The sequence below is a fragment of the Brassica napus genome, chromosome C2 (assembly GCF_020379485.1).
Source record: "Brassica napus cultivar Da-Ae chromosome C2, Da-Ae, whole genome shotgun sequence".
Taxonomy (NCBI): domain Eukaryota; kingdom Viridiplantae; phylum Streptophyta; class Magnoliopsida; order Brassicales; family Brassicaceae; genus Brassica; species Brassica napus.
In genome coordinates this window covers 33415503-33434609 of record NC_063445.1, presented here as the reverse complement: position 1 = coordinate 33434609, position 19107 = coordinate 33415503, and the positions used below count along the sequence as shown (strand labels likewise).

At 32.0% G+C, this 19107-nt stretch overlaps 1 protein-coding gene across 1 annotated transcript; it reads left to right on the top strand.

The window, feature by feature from the left end:
- Positions 1–4000: 4000 nt before the first annotated feature.
- LOC106381591 (F-box protein CPR1) lies at positions 4001–6424 on the top strand. Its single transcript, XM_013821508.3, has 3 exons — positions 4001–5856; positions 5945–6011; positions 6229–6424. Exons 1-2 carry the CDS (start codon positions 4655–4657, stop codon positions 5982–5984), a joined length of 1242 nt encoding a protein of 413 aa, XP_013676962.1. The 5' UTR covers positions 4001–4654; the 3' UTR covers positions 5985–6011; positions 6229–6424.
- Positions 6425–19107: the final 12683 nt, after the last annotated feature.

Sequence of the window (19107 nt, the reverse complement as noted above, 5' to 3'; positions counted from 1 at the left end):
TCCCGTTTTTGTGGCTAAGGGTTCAAGATTTTAATAAGAGGTTATATTGGGTCTAATTTAGGAACAGACCTTTGGTGTCAACTTGTTGATATATGACTATCACTCTAATCTTGTTGGCTACCAACAACTATAAGGAAAATTGATAGTCTTAACTAGGTCTAGTCCATCGATATATTTTGTCTTTATAACTGTGAGGTGCAAGAGACATTTCATTACTTCCGATTTTGGTTGAATGAATTGGTTCTCATTTATGTCTTCGGTAAGTGTACACTTTAGGTGAATACGGTAACGTAGGTAGCCCTTGAATTCTTCTAAGTGTTACTATATTGATTCTATCTGTTGAAGCAAGCTCGAAGAAACCTTGAGCAAAAAGTAAACCTAATCTAAGTGGAATTATGATTAAAGAGATAATGATCATAATAGTGTTTAGGAAATATATAAATAGGTATTTTAGATAGGATTAGGATTATGTATTGTTATATATATAGATGCCGAGTGATATACCATGGATTTTACCATTTTTTAGCCATAGTATATGAGTGTTTTTGAATCTATTTATTATGTTTTGGAGTCTTTTTAGAGTATTTACAGGTTTATGAGTGTTTTGGAGCAATGTGGTGATTTTGGAGAATTTTGGAGAAAAAGCTAGAAGAAACTAGTAGCTATCCGTCGAACCAGAGTCGACAATAAGATTCAAACGTCGATCGATAATAAGATTCAAACATCGATCGATAAAGATCCCATGTCGTCGATCAACAGCGAAGCACGTAAGCCCCGACTTGGTTCACACCCGACTTATAGCCCAAGTCCAACAACAATTACAAAAATATCCATAGTCGATTTTAACCTAATATTTATGTGCTCTGCCATTGTCTTGGGCAACACACGCTTTTCATACTTTCATATTTTCACAGCAAACATATTTAGGGTTTTAGTAGTTTGGAGAAAAGATCCAAGACTCCTTCAGATCTTTGTATTGGAAGTCCAGTTTTTCTACTCTGTTTTATTTATGCATTTTATTCAGATTATTACTATGCTTTGCTTTGCTATGTCTAAGTAATTTCAATTTTTAGATTTAGGGTTTAAGTAAAGTTATGAGGTATTATCTCAAACTATAGAACTGCTACGGTGATAGACATCCTTCAAGTAATTGCTTGTAATTCCTGTGTTCTAGAGTAGCTAACTAGAACCCTGATTTTAGGATTGTGGACAACTACGACAGTAGGTTCTACACTATGTGGCAACCAAAATTCACACCGTCGATTTTCGTAATCGGAGGAAAGCCAAAAACCATAACTTTCCTTGAGGTCTCGTATTTCTGCTAAGCATACGACAAGTAATCAAGATATGAAAAACAGACGAGAATAATAACTTGAATGAAACAAAAAGAGAGCAAATAAAATCTTATTTTGAATCTGCGTATGTGCGTTTACAACAGGTAAAAGCCTCGGCCGTAAGAGATGCCGGCGAGTTCATAGTTCTAACCACCTAAGACTTGAAAACCTAGTTGAGACGCAGCTCGATAACAAATTTTACTTGCTCACTCCCACAAGAATTTCTCAAGGTAGAAAAATCTTTATCTCCCATTTTCTTCTTTTGTGGTTTTTATCATGTCTTCAAACCAGAGAGCTTCGGACAGTGCGTTTCCTTCTAGTTTCTACCTTGAGAGTCTTCGTACCCAGGAAGGCGAAATTGTCTTGAAGCCCGAGTTCGTGGCACATTTTGTCAATCCTACAGAGGCTGTTGTGTATTGGCTCTCTACGTGCGATATGAAGCCTCCTCCACACAAATCATGTTATCCTATCAAGATTTGTGCCAATAAGGTGAATGTCGGTCCGAGCAACAGTTGCCACCTGTTCCTTAACATTGTTCGAGACTTCTGTTGTGTCCCGAATTCGGTGAAATTTCGAATTCCACAGTCGGGGGAACATGCTGATACTCCTCCCAATGGATACTTCAAATGCTACGAGACGCATTTGTTGCGTTGTCGCCTGTGGTTTCCCATTCCGGAGATCATGGTCCAAACTTTGGATCGATTCGGCATGTCGATAAGCCAGATTTGCCTTAGTGCATTACAACACCTCATTGGGATTCCGGTTTTGAGCTATGAGCGGGGAATGACCCTCGATGTCAATTATTTCAAAGTTTTGCTGATGCTAAAGAAGAACGGCGGATTGCTAAAATATAGTTTAACTCCGAGACCGCTTATGTCGATAGTTAAGGGATTTGCTTCCAACTCGCACGAGTGGCAGAAGAGCTAATTTTGTCCGTATAGACAGTGCATCTGTTGCGGAGAGCTGCATTCCCATATTTAGGAGTAGATGGGGTCTAAACTCGTGATCACTTTCTTAGTTTTGCAGTGACCAACCCTCTCCCCCCCCCCCCCCCCCCCCCCCCCCCCCGTTTCCCGAGGATTTGCACACATTTAGAAATCTTCTCTGGGGCGGCCCGTACTTTTGGGGTTACTTTGCCCTCAAACGAGTTCTTTCTCGAACTCAGCCTGATTTGCCGGCTGAAGAAGATTTAGATCCAAGTATGGATGGGTACATTCCTTACGACATCCTGGTTGAGAGGGAGAGAGAGAGGTCTCCTAAGAACAAACATGTCGCTGTCGATGAAGGCGATGCTGCCGCTGACAGGTTGGAGCTTCCCATAGACGAATGATATCACAACTGACTTAACAACCAAGCTAGTGGAAGTGGTGTCTATCAAGTTAACCCGCAAGGGTTTCATGCTCTCAGCCCCGATCTCGATGCTTTCTTTTCTTCGATCGGGACTGACTTTGATCCGCTCCTGGCTGATGGTGAGGCTGCTGAGTCTTCACAGCTCAAGAAAGCCTCGCGGATGTGCAACATGGTTAGTTTTCATACTTGGCCAGCTTTCGTTTTTTTTTTGCTAAATTTTTATTAACTCTGAAAATTTGTAGGGTCTTCATCTGCTGAACGAAGCCCTCAACGCGAGTTGCGCAGAAGTGTGTACAGCTCAATTCAGGCCGAAAGGGCTGAGATGGAGGTTGCTCGTTTAAAGGACGAGGCTGTGACGAACTCTGCAACCTTTGTACGTCGATTCTTTTTACTGAAACTCAAAATTTGGCTTCAACACTAAATCCACGATCGGTAGAACATGAAACACAGGTCTTCCACATGTAAGGGGATCAGTTAATAAATGAAACAAAACAAAAAGTAACATGAAAAAGGTATAAGATCTTAAATATCGGATTTTTACCCAAATTATTCAAAATCATCATAAAACAGGACATGAACAAGAACCGAATTTCACCCGATTAAATATCATCGTGTCCCAATATCCGAAGCAAACCAAAAATGAAATAACCAAACCGGAACCAAATCCAAATTCACAAATAACCAGTTGATATATCTTTTGAACAAAAACTACAATCGAACCGGAACTTGAACGAAAAAAAAAACTAAAACCAAATTGAAAACCAAAATCCCTTAATATTTGTGAACAATAGATGGGTTTTTAAACTTTTTAACAAATAAATAATCTTACGCTTTCAAACCCTGGATCAAAATCTAATATATATATATTTTTTATCGACTTTATATTAAAACCCATAAAAGGGTGGAAGTTTACAAGCGGATTCGAGTACAAAGGGCCGAAGCCAAGATTATAAATTAATTTAAAGCCCTAAAAGGAAGAAAGAGATAAGGTTGAATGCTGATCATACACGTGTTTTCTTTTTCTTCCACGCATTCAATTCTGAGTGCTTCGCTGACATCACACCGTCTTCGTTCATCACCGAGCAGAGCAACTCCAAAACAACGCCGGTAAGATCCAGCTTGAAGGTTTTCTTCCATGGCTTTCTCGATCTCCGCTAGACGCCTTTTGCTTGTCGCCGGGACTGAGGATAGGATCTACGACCATCGGAGGAATAAGTTCTCAGAGCGCCAGTTCTGAAACATTCCTTGGATCACCACCTAACACGGCGAAGAGAATCCAGTTCTTCATGATCAGTTCCAGCTAATCCGCATCACTTGGCTTCCAGACAAGAGGAGACTTTACTCACGGCCGAATATAATCAACAAGTAAAGATTTATAACCCTTAGTTAGAAAGAAGAAGCAAACCGATAAGGTAAGAAGATCCAATCAGATCGCAGGTATGATTGCCATCTGGACAAGGTTTTTAGAAGGCATGATTAGGATGCAGAAAGATGGAAACAAAAAAATAAAACCGAACACTAGTCGGAGGTAAAACCAAACGAGTCGGACATATAATCCAATAAAACGAAATCTACAAGATCGGATTAAAGACCAAAAAACAAAAGAAAGACTTGGGTGGCGACCGATGGTTAAGAAAACCGGCGGTCACCAGATCAGAAATTTCTGTAGAGTTGAAACTCGAGAGAAGTTAGAGCTTACACTTTGTTTTTATTTTATTTTCGGATTTAAATTAATAAAAATTTACAATAGAATCAAAGAAAGAAAGAAGGCAAAAGTGATATTGTTTTGCCCGGTATGTCAGCCTTTTGATTCGAAACATTATCATCGACACATGTAGTAGACCTCACGGACGCTCTCCTCCAACCACTCAATACACACTTTTTTCCTTGCTTCCTCACCAAACTTCCCCGAGTAAAAGTCTCAAATATCCAGCTGCGCAAACCCTAGCTTCCAATCCAAATCATCAGACATGACGACGGTTCCAATGGATATCGTCAACGACCTCTTCCTCCGTCTCCCAGCGAAGAGCTTGGTCCGCTTCCGAGCTCTCTCCAAGCCCTGTTACCACCTAATCAACAGCCCCGACTTCATCTCATCCCATCTCAGCCGCGTCCTCCAAACCAACGACCACCTCATGATCCTCCTCCGAGGCGCTCTCCATCTCTACACGGTGGATCTCGATTCGCTAGACACCGTCTCCGACGTCGAGCACCCGATGAAACGCGGCGGTCCGACCGAAGTCTTCGGTTCTTGCAACGGTTTAATCGGGTTATCGAATTCCCCAACCGATTTAGCCATCTTTAACCCGTCTACTCGTCAGATCCACCGGCTACCTCCTTCTCCTGTAGATCTCCCCGAGGGTTCGAGCACCCGCGGCTACGTGTTTTACGGGTTAGGGTACGATTCTGTGAACGATGATTATAAAGTTGTGAGGATGGTTCAGTTTAAGCGTGACCCAGATGACGAACTTGGTTGTAGTTTCCCTTACGAGGTTAAAGTTTTCAGCTTTAAGATGAATTCGTGGAAGAGGATCGAATCGGTTTTGCCTCCGATTCAGCTCTTGTTTTACTTCTATTACCATTTGCTGTATCGTCGTGGCTATGGTGTTCTTGCTGGTAATAGTCTTCACTGGGTGTTACCTCGAAGGCCTGGTTTGATTGCGTTTAACATCATTGTGAGGTTTGATCTCGCCTTGGAGGTTTTCGACATTGTGAGGTTTCCGGAACCTATTGCTAACGGTGATGTTGATATTCAGATGGATATAGGTGTGTTAGATGGGTGTCTTTGTCTCATGTGTAACTATGATCAAAGGTATGTTGATGTTTGGATGATGAAAGAGTATAATGTGAGAGGTTCTTGGTGCAAGGTTTTCACGGTTCAGAAACCTAAAAGTGTGAAAATGTTTGCGTTTATGAGACCTTTGGTTTATTCCAAGGATAGGGATAAGGTTCTTTTGGAGATAAATAATACGAAGCTGGTGTGGTTTGATCTTGAGACTAGGAAGCTTAGTACTCTTAAGATTAAGGATTGTCCTAGCTCGTATAGTGCGGAACTTGTTGTGAGTAGCCTTGTTTTGGGATGTAAAGGAGATCTTGATAACATTAAGCACAGGAAAGAACAACGAGATAAAGAAGCTAGAGAATCTAAAATGTTGCAGAACAGTAAAAAGAGGTGGGAGGTTCTCTTCTTCTTCTTTAAGATATGATATGAGTGACTTTGTATTGGTATGCTCAATATCTTCTATTGTTGTTCATCTCAGGGATGATTTCCTGTCAAAGGGATTCAAACTGGTCTTATAAGCAAAAGCAAGAGAACAGCCAGAGAAGGTAAGTGTCATTGTGCTATTGTTAATGGTGTTTTCTCTTCTCTTTTTCATATCCGGGTGGACACAAGAGTTAAAAGACACTGTTTGATAAGTATTTTGATTGCGTAGAACATTCCTAAGAAAATGTTAGGAAAATAACTTTGGGATATGGCCATTGATCCAATGTTTTTATTAAGAATTTTAGATCTGCAAACAGCTATCATGGTTTGAATTTTCAGGGCTGGGAGAAACCGGAAGGAAGAATAGCTATGTATTGGAAGTGTACTAGGTTCTAAGATATGTAACTTAATATGTTGTTGCTTTCTGTAAATAGAGTGAAATCATAAAATCATAGTATGTAACCCTTTTAAAGCTTGTTACGACTTATGGACGATGCATAAATTACGATGTGAAGAAGATTTTATAAACCTGTCACACAAAAACTTGCATTTATAAGACAACAAATTGTGGTATTTCACACAAATTAAAAACGTATTGTTGTGAAAATAAACGGAAAGTCTATATCTTTATTAGACAATAAGGAACCATTTATATAGAGAATTATATAAATATGAAACTCTAATACAATATGGGTTAGAAAATACAAAGACATAAGAATATGGGTCTTTGAATATGGGTTTCCACCAGACTTTGGTTTATAACACTTCCCCTTGGAAGACCATCTTCGAAGTGGTTTGTAATACGCTTTGGATGTTGCCTCATTAAAACCTTACCAGAAAAATCCAATGGGATAAAACCATAGTGAAGGAAAAATAGTACAACACGTATTACTCCCCCTGTTGAGTACATCTTTGGATGTCAATAACGCCTTAGTAATTAAATCCACCAAATCCTCGCTTAAGTGAACTTGGACGGACAAACAACTTGTATCACCAAAATAATTTACCCTTCTTCGGGTAAGTTAGTATCAAATGGACCCAAGTCTTTAGTTCCATGTAGGTAACAAAAATATGTATAATCTCGTTCTAGTGTCTTTGGGTCAATCATGAGCTATATCTAGCTAACAAATTACGGCAAATTATTTATCTAGCCTTGTACGGCTCGCCAAATCCGTCAAAAATTTATGGCACTTAGACATGGCATTTCGGGACTAATGATCTCCTCATTTTCTTCATTAGGGCCGAAATTATCTTTTCTAAACTGAGGAACCTTATAATTATGGGACTTGTCAATTCGTAAGCTTATTCCATATCAAACTTCTTGAGCATGTTATCTATGTATGTCATTTGATGCATAAAGATTTTCTTTTCAAGGTGCTCAATGTATAATCCAATATATAATCTTGTTTTCCCAAAACCTTTCATGTTGAATTCAAATTCTTTCTTGATGTATTCTATCTTTGGGAAATTTCTCCAGAGGTTCCTAAGATATTCAAGTCATTCACATAAAGATATTCAATATTTTTCTCGAGAACTTGATGTGTTTGGTAGTTCGATACCCTCTGGAACTTTCACATAAATTTCGTTATCCAGTAGACCGTATAGATATGTATTTTATTTGCCAGACTTATAAGGAATCAGAATGTCGTTGCATCCACCACATAGGAGTATGTCTCCTTTATAATTGATTCCAGGTCTTTGTGAGAACCTTATGCAATTTCGCCATTCTTATTATGTTTTCTCACCAAAGACTTACTTATGTCCAACTGGTTTGACTACATCTCTTTTCTTAAGAGATTTCATATACCATGTCTTATAGCATTATCAATTTGCTTAATCAATTTCTCTGAGTAATTTCTCTGAGTGCACTCTATGATAGACGTTGGTTTCATGATCCTTGCTTTTGTCAAGCGCTTTTGTATTCAAATATTATATCATCATCGATGTCGATATTATTTTACCGGTTCCATTTATAATCAAGACATGACATAATGCATTTAGATCTTATTATTTTCAGGTACCTGATCTTTATTCATGGTCATGTCTAAGGTTTCCTTTGGACAACCTTAATTTCGGATCTACCATTTCAATTTTATGCTCTTCTCATTTTCGAGTAATACATGTATGGAACCGTCTTATCTTAACTAAGTCCAATATCAATTTTATTAGAGCATAACCCGCTGGTATATTTCAGTTTGGGTCATCAAACATGTATGGCAATTGACTTGTTTAAGTTCTGAGAATGATTCATTCTTTGGACTCTTATTCAATATTCATATTTGAGGATCATTATTCATTCTCGAAATCGTTTACCAGCTTATTATTTCTCTCCCTGATGTTGGATATATGGATTTATCTAATCCATAGCTTAGCCTTATTCATATCTCCCGTGGCCTTATGTATTCTTATGGAGATTTATATCCAACGTATACACTTAATTCAATTTCAGATCCCATCTTATAACTTTGTGGTGGAGCAACTTATTTAAGTTCTCTATATGGGAACATTAATTCTTAACCCTTTATCAAATTCATGGGAGAGTCTCTATTTGTTCTTTGGCATTATGCGAACAAATTTTGCTGCAACTTATAAGGATTCATAAATCCACCGGTATCACCAATTACTCTTGCAAACTTATTGCAGATTTTGGCAAGGATATGTACAACCATATGTCGTCACATATGATGGATGATCAGTCCATCCGTGGGTGATCAAGCCCACGAAATTCCTTGCTTGTTTTCGAAATATCATGGTGAATACTCATATTATCAATTCCCTTATTCAAAGGGGCAGCATATCTTAAACCATTCAATAGAATGTCGCATACTTAACCGGAATGACATGACCGGTTTGCCAATCATTAATCTCCATATAATCTTTCTGTCGTGCAATTTCGTTTTCAGATTTGATTTTGGCCGAGTTCTATTTGGGCTATTGTTGTCGTGGATGCTTAACTTATTTAGGGATTTTGGGATTCTCTGATTCTCTCCCTCGAGATAATAACACTTAATGTTCATTTATCTCGTATTAAATCCCAAACTTTGGTAATTTAATATCAAATTTTGTTCCCTTAGACAATAATTTTGAAAACATCATGCATTAAATAAATCAAAGTGTGCAACAAATAGCCAGAAATAAATCAAGTCTGATTAGATTAATAGAGATTTAAATTCGGCCAAGATAGATTATTCAAAAGACTTTGGCCAAGGAATTTTGGCCAAGGAGATTCGGCCAAGATGATTTTACCAAAATGCTTTGGCCAAGAGATTCTATTAGTTTGACTAAATTTCATATTTGGCCAATAGAAATTTCAATTTGGCCAAGCTTTTGCCTTCGGTCAAGGTCTTTTAAAGGTTGGCCAAGAGAATTTAGACTTTGCATTTGATTAAGATTTAAGCTAGGCCAAGCTTCTACATTTGGCCAAGGCTTTAAAGATCATGTGATTGTTCATTAGGCCAAACATAAGTTTCGGCCAGGCCAAATCCGAATGGTTCTAGGATTCTTATAGATTTCGGCTAAGGAGTAATTTTATTATCAGATTTTAAGTTTTAAACAAGTGATCTTGTCTTAAAATTTGGCTAAGATTTCTTTTGGCCAAGGCTTTGAGAAACGATCCTACAAATGTTCATATAAACATGTATAGTCTTGGCCAAGCCAAATCCAAACAGTTTTAGGATTTGGTTATGAGTTTCGGATTTGCTAGATTTTCCAGCATATGATTCAAGGTTTAAAAACACATATAGGCCAGGTAATGTAATCGAATTAAGTTTAGCATATGATGAAGTTTTGATCCTACGACCAAGCTTTTAATCATGCGGATATGATTTCATACAATCTCTATATTTCAAACAAGCAAGACATCATTTTCAAACAAGTAATCAGCTAGCAAATCAGATTTGGATCATGTGAGCATGTGACTGAGCAAATTAAATCTAGGTTCCATGCTGCATGCAATCAGATTTTATCTTTAACAATCAATCCAGATTTTAATTTCATAGCATGCGAGCTAGGCGATCAAACAAATCAGATTTTGGGTTTGAAGCATGCGAATCAGATTTTAGGTTAAATTTCAAATCCTAATTCTAATAGGATTTAGACACAAGAACATGTAATTATTCTTAGTCTAATTATGCAACCTCAAACATGTATTTATGCATGAAAAATATCAAGTTATACAAGCATAAAATATGCCAAGACAAAAACCCTAATAACTTTGTAACAACCTTGTAACAACCTTCCTATTTTTTTTTTTAAGGGTTCTAGGTTTTAGCATGCAATTTCAGTTTTAATGTTTATGTTTCGATTTCTAACATTAAAACATGTAATTTCTATTAGAGATCAGATCAAACAATTAGGTTTTATCAATCCTATCATGTGATTAACAAAATTAGATTTTAAACCTAAACATGCGATTTAATTTTCTATGTATAGCATGCGATTTTGATTTTAATGTTTAACATATGATTTGCAAACCTAAAACATGCAATTTCTATTAACAAACAGATCATACAATCAAGTTTTAATAATCCTAGCATGTGATTAGGTGGTTTCTATCAGTTCATACGAAATATGCATGATGCAATCAATACAGTAATGCACAAACAAATCTCTCGGCCAAGTCAAAGATCAAGCCACACGGCTACTTGATGGAATCAAGTCATTACCATCCTAGCATAAGATTCTAAGTGTAATTACAATCAATCAATATGATCAAATTAGGTTATGTATGAATGATGCAACAAGCCGCACGGCCACAAGGTATGATCAAGTCTAGAACAATTAACCTAGCATGTAGTTTCAGTTTCAACCGGATTATACAGTTTCAGATTCAAGTATTCGATATCAAATAATCAAGACTAGGTTATATGGAACCACTTATCCTAACAGGTGGTTTCAATTATGGTTTCAATCTTGAATCATTCAATCAATTAATCAATTTCAGTTATGAATCAACACTAGCAACAGTTCTATGTGATCAAATTCAAATTTCGATTACAAAATTAGGGTTTTGGATTTCAATCTATCAAAGCTAGTAATTTTGATTTCAATATGATCAAATTCAATCTCAATCAACATTCAATTAGTTTTAATCAATCAATCAGATTTAGAATTAGGGTTTATGCAAAAATCGAATGTGTTTTAGGGTTTTAGGTTTTCGAGTTTGATCTTAGATCAAGGGGATTCGATTTGAAATTCAAAACCATTAAAGATTTCGATTTTAATTGATCAAGTGATCAATCTCGATTAGGGTTTGGGGTATCGAACTTTTGAGCTTCGATTTACTCTTTGGGGTTTTGATCTATTACCCAATGGTTTTTGATTCATAAAAGATTAGGGTTTTATGGTTTTAATTCTTTATCAAACAATCCATATTCGATTATGGGTTCTTAGGTTTCGAATTACCTTTAACCTTAGATGTTTGTTGAACGGACCACCAAAGGGATGAACCGCAAACTGGAACATGAACGGGACGCGAGCTGACTGCGATCGAATCGCGAACGGATTGAGGCTGAGGTCGCGAGCTGTCCGTGAGCTGGAGTTGTCGCGAACGGGATGCTTGCTGTCGGGAACGCGAGCTGTCCGGGATGTGAGCTGAGGCTGAGTTTGTCTGAGCTAGGATCGGACTGAGATCGTTTGTAGGCCGAGCTGAGACAGATCGGACTGAGATCATTTGTAGGCTGAGCTGAGACAGATCGGGAACGCCTATGAACTCCTTTTGATCTGATTGGAAAAGAGATTTTTATCGCACGGGCAGAAACTCCTCTCGGCTTGAACTCCTTGTTGATATTAGATTTTAATTCCCTCGGCTCATGAAACAACACGAGGATCATTAGATAACATGGACGCCAATAAGATAACATGAATCAAATAAGGTATGATAAATTTATCTTGCGCAGGAGTTGAGTTCGGCTAGAAAATCCTTGTTGGAATCGGATTTGGTTTCCAAATCAAATCGGCGCGCACTGTATCCGTGTGTGAGGGTGCGTCGGTGGCCAGATCGACAAGTGGTTTGCACTGACGGATTCGCCTCAGCGAGGGCTTCGATTTGATATCTTGATCGTTTTATGGGTCCTCACGGTTTGAGAGAACGGCCTCTTTGAAGTTCCGAGGCAGATTCCTTTGCGTTTAGGGTTTGATGATTTTCGGCTGAGTTGAAGAATATTTCGTGGGGGCTTAGGGCTAGAGGCTATGATAACGTGTTATGAAAATAAGAGGAAAGTCTATATCTTTATTAGACAATAAGGAACCATTTATATAGGAAATTACATAAGTATGAAACTTTAATACAATATGGACTAGAAGATACAAAGACATAAGAATATGGGCCTTCGAATATGGACTTCAACCAGACCTTGGTTTATAACAACGTATTAATATTTCTATTTTCCTTGCAAGAAATCGACTCCTTTTGATATTTTATTCTACGTTTTGATATTGAATTAGATTTTTTTTTTTTGAACTTGAATTAGATATTTTGTTTCGTTATCTATAACAAAAAAATGGTTAGTGAAACGAGATTCCATTTAAGGTAGAGAGTAGTAAAATATAGGGTAAATTTTCTAAATAGTTTTTTCTGATTTTTATTTCCAAAATAGCATTCCAAAGTCTAAATGATCAAAATAAGGTTTATTAACAAATTAAAGGACGTTTCTATCTTCATTCATAATTTTAATTAATTAGTTAGTTAATATATAAAAATAAATAAATATTAATAATGATAAAATAATAAAATTAAAATGTTTCTTTTTCAAAATGTTGTTTTCAAAATGCTTTTTCCCGAAAAAAAAATTCATTTCACAACTTTTTCTTATTCACAATTTTTATTTCAAAACTTGTATTTATGAGATTTTATTAAGAATCATTTTTTTCTTTTAATTTTTTTTTAAAAGTTTCCAGAATATGTATGATTTTTTTATGGATTTAAGTTTAGAAAAAATTCCTAAATGTGTTATATCTTCTTAAATTTGTAAAGAAAATAATTTGAATTCATAAATTTTCAAAAATGTGTAATTTGTCTTCTTGGGTGTAACTTGTGTATATTTTAAGAAGTTTTCCTAAATGTGTATGTCATTTTCTTTATTGACTATATGCATATTTAGAAAAATATCATTCAATATATAACACCTTTCAAGAATTACGTTAATGATTTTTAAATATGCATAATATTTGTTATAGAATGTTAGATATTAAATTTATAAATGTATTTCAGTTTTTTTTTAAACCGTTATACATATTTAAGAATATTTTGTTAAATATATATATAATTCTAATTCAATAAGATATTCATAAATATATACTTATGAATGTCTTCCTAAATACACATTTAAAATGTATTTTAAATACACATTATGAAATTTTTCTAAATTTTATGAAGATATTATATATATTTATCAATATCTTCTTGTATTTTAAGAAGATTTTATATTTATCAGAAATGTCTCCCTAAACTCAAATTTAGAAAGATATTATACACATTTATGAACTTCTTTCTAAATTCAAATTCAGAAAGATATTATGCATATTTATTAAGTTTTATTTTTAGTTTTTAAGAACAACTGTTTCATAAAATACTTTGAAAAATAAATTCAAAATAAAAACTTCCAAAAAGATATTTCAATATTTCAAAAAAAATACTTATTTATTTAAATATTTTTATTTTTAGTATATCTATAAAATATATATATAATTATCATTTACCTCTTTAATAAAACATATTTTGATTATCATTTTATTTTAATGAAATATATTTTTGGACGTCAAATATTCATTCTACTATTAAAGTTTATGGAGATTTGAGTAACCATACCGAAATAAAACAACCAACAAAACAACTAGTCATATGAAAAGATATAGCTATTCAAGCTAAAAAATATGAAGTTCCATTTGTCTCTTTGGATTATGACATATCATGAAATCTTCAATTCTAGTAGTTGTATGTCCTATAAGAAATTTGGCCATGCCTCTAGATCCCTTAGCATTAGTATCAAATCTTTGCGGTCTGTTCAAAAGTGCTGGTATGTTGAATGATGTAACATGTTTTTCATTGCCATGCGTACTGTTTCCTACTTTATATGCAACTAGACTAAGAACTTTATATATATATATAAATTGCTTTATGTATTATATGTTTGTACGTATTATATTATGAAATAATAAATATATATTGAATAATTAAAAATCAGTAACTATTACATATATACTTAAATTGGTGCGAACATATAAATCAATTTTATTAATCCTAACAATAATATTTTTATTTGATAGGATATATAATTAAATTTAAATGATATTAACATATATAATATATTTTTAATATTATTGTCTATAAAATAATGTTTTCTACTCAATGTTTTTTTGATCATTTGTATCTTTATAGTAAAAACTTTAGATTAGTAAAAACAAAATTTTTATTGTGGGATTAATAGTATTAATAATTTATAATTTTAAAAAAAAATTAAGTTGTCAATGATTGTTCAAAGCTTTTATCAGAAAAATAATTTCAAAGTAAATTTCAAAATTGAAATATTTATGTATTTTATATGGTATATAATTTAATTTAAAATGATATATATATATATATATAAATATAATCTTAATAATTAATTAAATTAGACTTTTTAATTATATGATTTTGTAGTCATTTGTATTTTGTCATAACAAATATTTTAAACCATGGATCACAAAATTTGAATGTGAGAATTTTAATAGTTTTAGTAATATATAGTCGTTTAAAAAAATTCAAAGTATAACAAATACAGAAAAATCTATTTTTTTATTATATGGTTAATGTGGTTGTTTAATTTATTTTAATAATTTAAAATTAAACAAATATGATAGAAGATAAACTAATTTTATCAAATCTTTATTATTCAAAATCATTAATTGTCATATATACTTTAGTCACATTAGACAATTCTGGAACTTTTATTTAAGAAAATAATAAATAACATTAGTAATGAATTTATGGTTAGTTTAATAAAAAAATTATTATATAATTAGTTAGATCAACTTATTTCTCTAGTGATTTTAAAAATCATCCTAGTGATGACACATAGCTACAAAAAGAAGTTGTAATGTCTCTCAATTAATATATAGTAGATTTAATAAAAAGTTTATTATATAATTAGTTGGACTTTAGTGATTTTAAAAATCATCATAGAGGTGACACATGGTTACAAAAAGAAATTGTAATGTTTCTCAATTAATATACATGAGATTCTACTTGGCTATGATTTCTTATATTCATAAGTTGTATATGTTCAGTGATATTAACTACATTCGTCCATTTTCACTCGAAATCGATGTAAAGGTCCATGTAAAGGTCCAAAGATCTATCTATCAAACATATATTTTCCATGTATAAGACTTGAGATGTTACTACAGTTTTTTTTATTATCCTCGAATATTTTTCTAAAATTTAAAATGTCTAAAAACCAATTATTTGGTTGGAAAAGAAAGTTATAGTATTATTAACAAGTATTTTTAACGTTAAAACTTCTCAACTAAGTATGTTTTGTATAAAAACCCTCAAACTAAGTATTTAATGGAAAACCCCCTGAACTAATCTACTGTGCCGGTCAAAATTATCACTACTGCCGGTAAATTTTTAGTTTAGGAGAAACATAGTTGAGGGGTTTTACCATTAAATATCTAAAAATCTAAAAAAATTCAAAAAATGTAAAAATATAATAACATTATCTAAAATTTAATAACTTCAATTTTCAAAATTAGCATTTTATAAATTTATGCAAATAGATGCGTTTAATTTGTTTTAAAAATTAACATTACATATGTATAAATTGAAAATGTGAAAAACCAAAAAATATATATATAAATTATCTAAAGATTTACCGATAGTGGTGGTTCTTTTTACCGCCAGTAGAGATAAACTAATTATCTATAAAATTAGTAACTAACATGTTCAAAATTAGCACTACAGATAAATTATGCAAATCTATGAGATAAATTTATTTTAAAATCCATATTATATATGGGAGTTAAAATCCGTAATTATAATTTGAAAGTGAATAGAGTAAAGTTTGGTCTGACAAGGTGATATTTCATTGGTAATGATGCGACGCTGGTCTTTTATTGACATCTAATTTTGGGGCGAAAAAATTGGTAAAGGGAACTACTCTCAAACAAAGAAAGGTTGCAAAAAACTCGCTCGAATTCTTCAGGAGAATTAATATTTGTTTTGGCTATACTCCTTTGTTTTAATTTATACATATATAATATTGATTTTAAAACAAGTCAGACTCATAAATTTACAAAAATAAATTAAAATGCTAATTTTAAAATTTTAGTTACTTTTAGATAATTTTAATATATTTTGGATTTTTGAATTTTTATTTTATTTTTATTAGTAAAACCCTTCAACTATATTTAGCTAGTGTAAAATCCCTAAACTATAGAATTACGGATACTGTAGATAAAATGTTTAATTCCTTAAATAAAGTTAGTTTGAATATTTTTCTAGTAAAATGAATGGTTTTAACAAACTTAATTGAATGGTTTTTTTTTTTGATCAAACTTAATTGAATGGTTTTAACATTAAAAATTCTATTAAGAAATGAAAAGATTTTACACATTGCCCAAGAGTAAAATAAGTAAAAAAGACCGAATCTCTCTTTTGTTTTCTGTTGGCTTCCTTGTCGGATTAAACGAGGAATCTTTTTTATACCCAATTAAAAACAAGGGTTAATTTGGTGAGTAACCAAAATTTCAATGAAAATGAAGAAAATGACACTGATTTTGACATTATTAACTTACTAACTTTTTGCCCTTATTTGAACCAGTTATACCTTTTTCTTTAACAAGTACCCGGTGAAAAGAAAGACAATGGATGACGTCGTTGATTGTAGTTATGGACACAAATAAAGCACAAAAAATTATAATCTTATTACGTAACAAAGTCTACATCCAACACTTATTTACCATATAGTACATAGTATGAACTTATAAAGTATAAAATAGTATGAAATATATTTTAGTGTTGATAAACATAAAATATACAAATCAATAAATTAGAACATATTATACAAACAAAAATACAAATGATTTACAATATAATCTTATTATATAAAACTTGGTTCTTCAAAGTTGCTAATTAACATGACGATGACACATGGCAATTAAAAATTTAAGATGATGACACTAATAATATAAATATAATAAGATAATAACAAAAAATAATTATTTAATGGTAATTTTTCTTTTTTTAAATTCTAAACAAAGATAATAATAGTAAAATATTATTTGATTGGTTTTAGTTGACAATAATTTCCTTTTTCTAATTTTTTTCTCTTTTTACAATTCCTAAACAAAAAATATGTATAATAATTTACTTAATACTAATTTTCGTTTTGTAAAATCGTTTTTTAAAATACTAAATAAAGATAACAACAAAAGATTATTTGATAGTTTTTTTAGTTGACAATAATTTCATTTTCATAATTTTGTTTTCCTTTTTACAATTCCTAAAAAAATATGTATAATAATTTACTTAATACTAGTTTTCGTTTTCTAAAATAATAAAAAAATATAATTGTGAAAATTTGGTTTGATAGTAATTATCCGTTTATAAAATCTTCTACAAAAGAATATTGTTAAAAAGTGTTTAATTGTAGTTTTTTTTTTTTCAAATCTAAAAAATGTATTTCAAATATTTTCAATAAGGCTATGTTTGAAAAAAATATATTTACTATTTTATAACTGAAATTTTTATTTAATTTGCTATCATGCATTATCTAGGAAACAATGAATTCAGAAGGTTATTTAACACTAAATCAGTTAAAAATATTAAAAGGTAAGAAATTTGAAAAAAGAATAATGAACTTTCAGGAAGGAATATCTCATACTTAATAAAGTTAATTTAAAAAAAAATCTTTTATAACTTTTTATTCAAATTTATTTTTTATTATATAGGAAAATACAATCGAGGTTGTGTGCTTCATTCTCTTCTTGAAAAGCTTGGAGATGAACTATGTGAAGGAATTATTATCGACATCTTCTATTTATAATGTGCAAGATTGCAGTAAGAACTATAAAGTCTCCGATCATAAATTTCAAATAAGAGTGATTGAGAGAACAACAACTGCATATGTGTGAAACAACCATTACCTCAAATACTCTGTGAAATTTTTTTGACTTCAACTACAAAAATTTTGCTCAACTTAAGGATACAAGAAACTATTAATTAGATGATAATATTCATGCATTTATATACATATATATATATATATATCTTTTTTGTTACAGATGTGCAATTGGTATATCAATAATATGAAAAAGCTGATGTTCAAATAGTTACTCTAACTTAATTGTTAAGGAGGTATTTTTCTATAAATAACTGCAACACTTTTTCTCTATGAATTATTAATCCAATTTCATTAAGCAATTCCAGTTTTTTTTTTCTTTTTTTTTCTACAAAAAACACTATTATATATAGTGAAATTGAAATACAAGCAACATTGTGAGCTGGACAAGTAGAACTATTTGAAGGTATATATCGCGCTGTGAAATGTGATAATATTGTTATTATCATGAAAGTCTTTTATCAAGAGATATCAAGGTGTAATTTTTTTATCAGCATCTTCTAAACTAAATTCTAACAAAAAAAATTGGATGTTTATTTTATTAGTTAACTCTAATTAGTTGAATTTTTTTTAATATACTAATTTTTATTATTTCTATTAGTTTCAGCTATGATGATGGTTGCTTGGTTAATCTTGGCCATATGATTGAAAATCCTTAAATGAATAACGAAGTTTATGAAGCTCGATATTAGTTAACATATATATATATATTAGTTAACATATATATATATATATATATATATATATATATATTATGTTAACTTATATGAGTTAACTATATTTAGTTGACATAAATTTTTTTTAAAAAATTAATTATTTATTTATATATTTATTAGAATCCTAAATTCCATATTCATAAAAGCTACCCCACTCCCTCAATTTTAAACTCTTAGTCTAGATTAGTTAACCTTAGGATTATAAGTGTTTTTTTCTTTTTAAAAGTGAGAATAAAAGTGGTATTAAGAATGTGATATTTTTGGTAATTTCCCGTATAATATTGTCACTAACTAGATTGACCTTATTTAGCTTTCAATTTTTTTCATTTTAATTTTTACTTTGGTTGAGTTTGGTTTAAATTTTTAGGTACGAGTGTTTTCTCTAGCCTTAAATACAAAGTTGA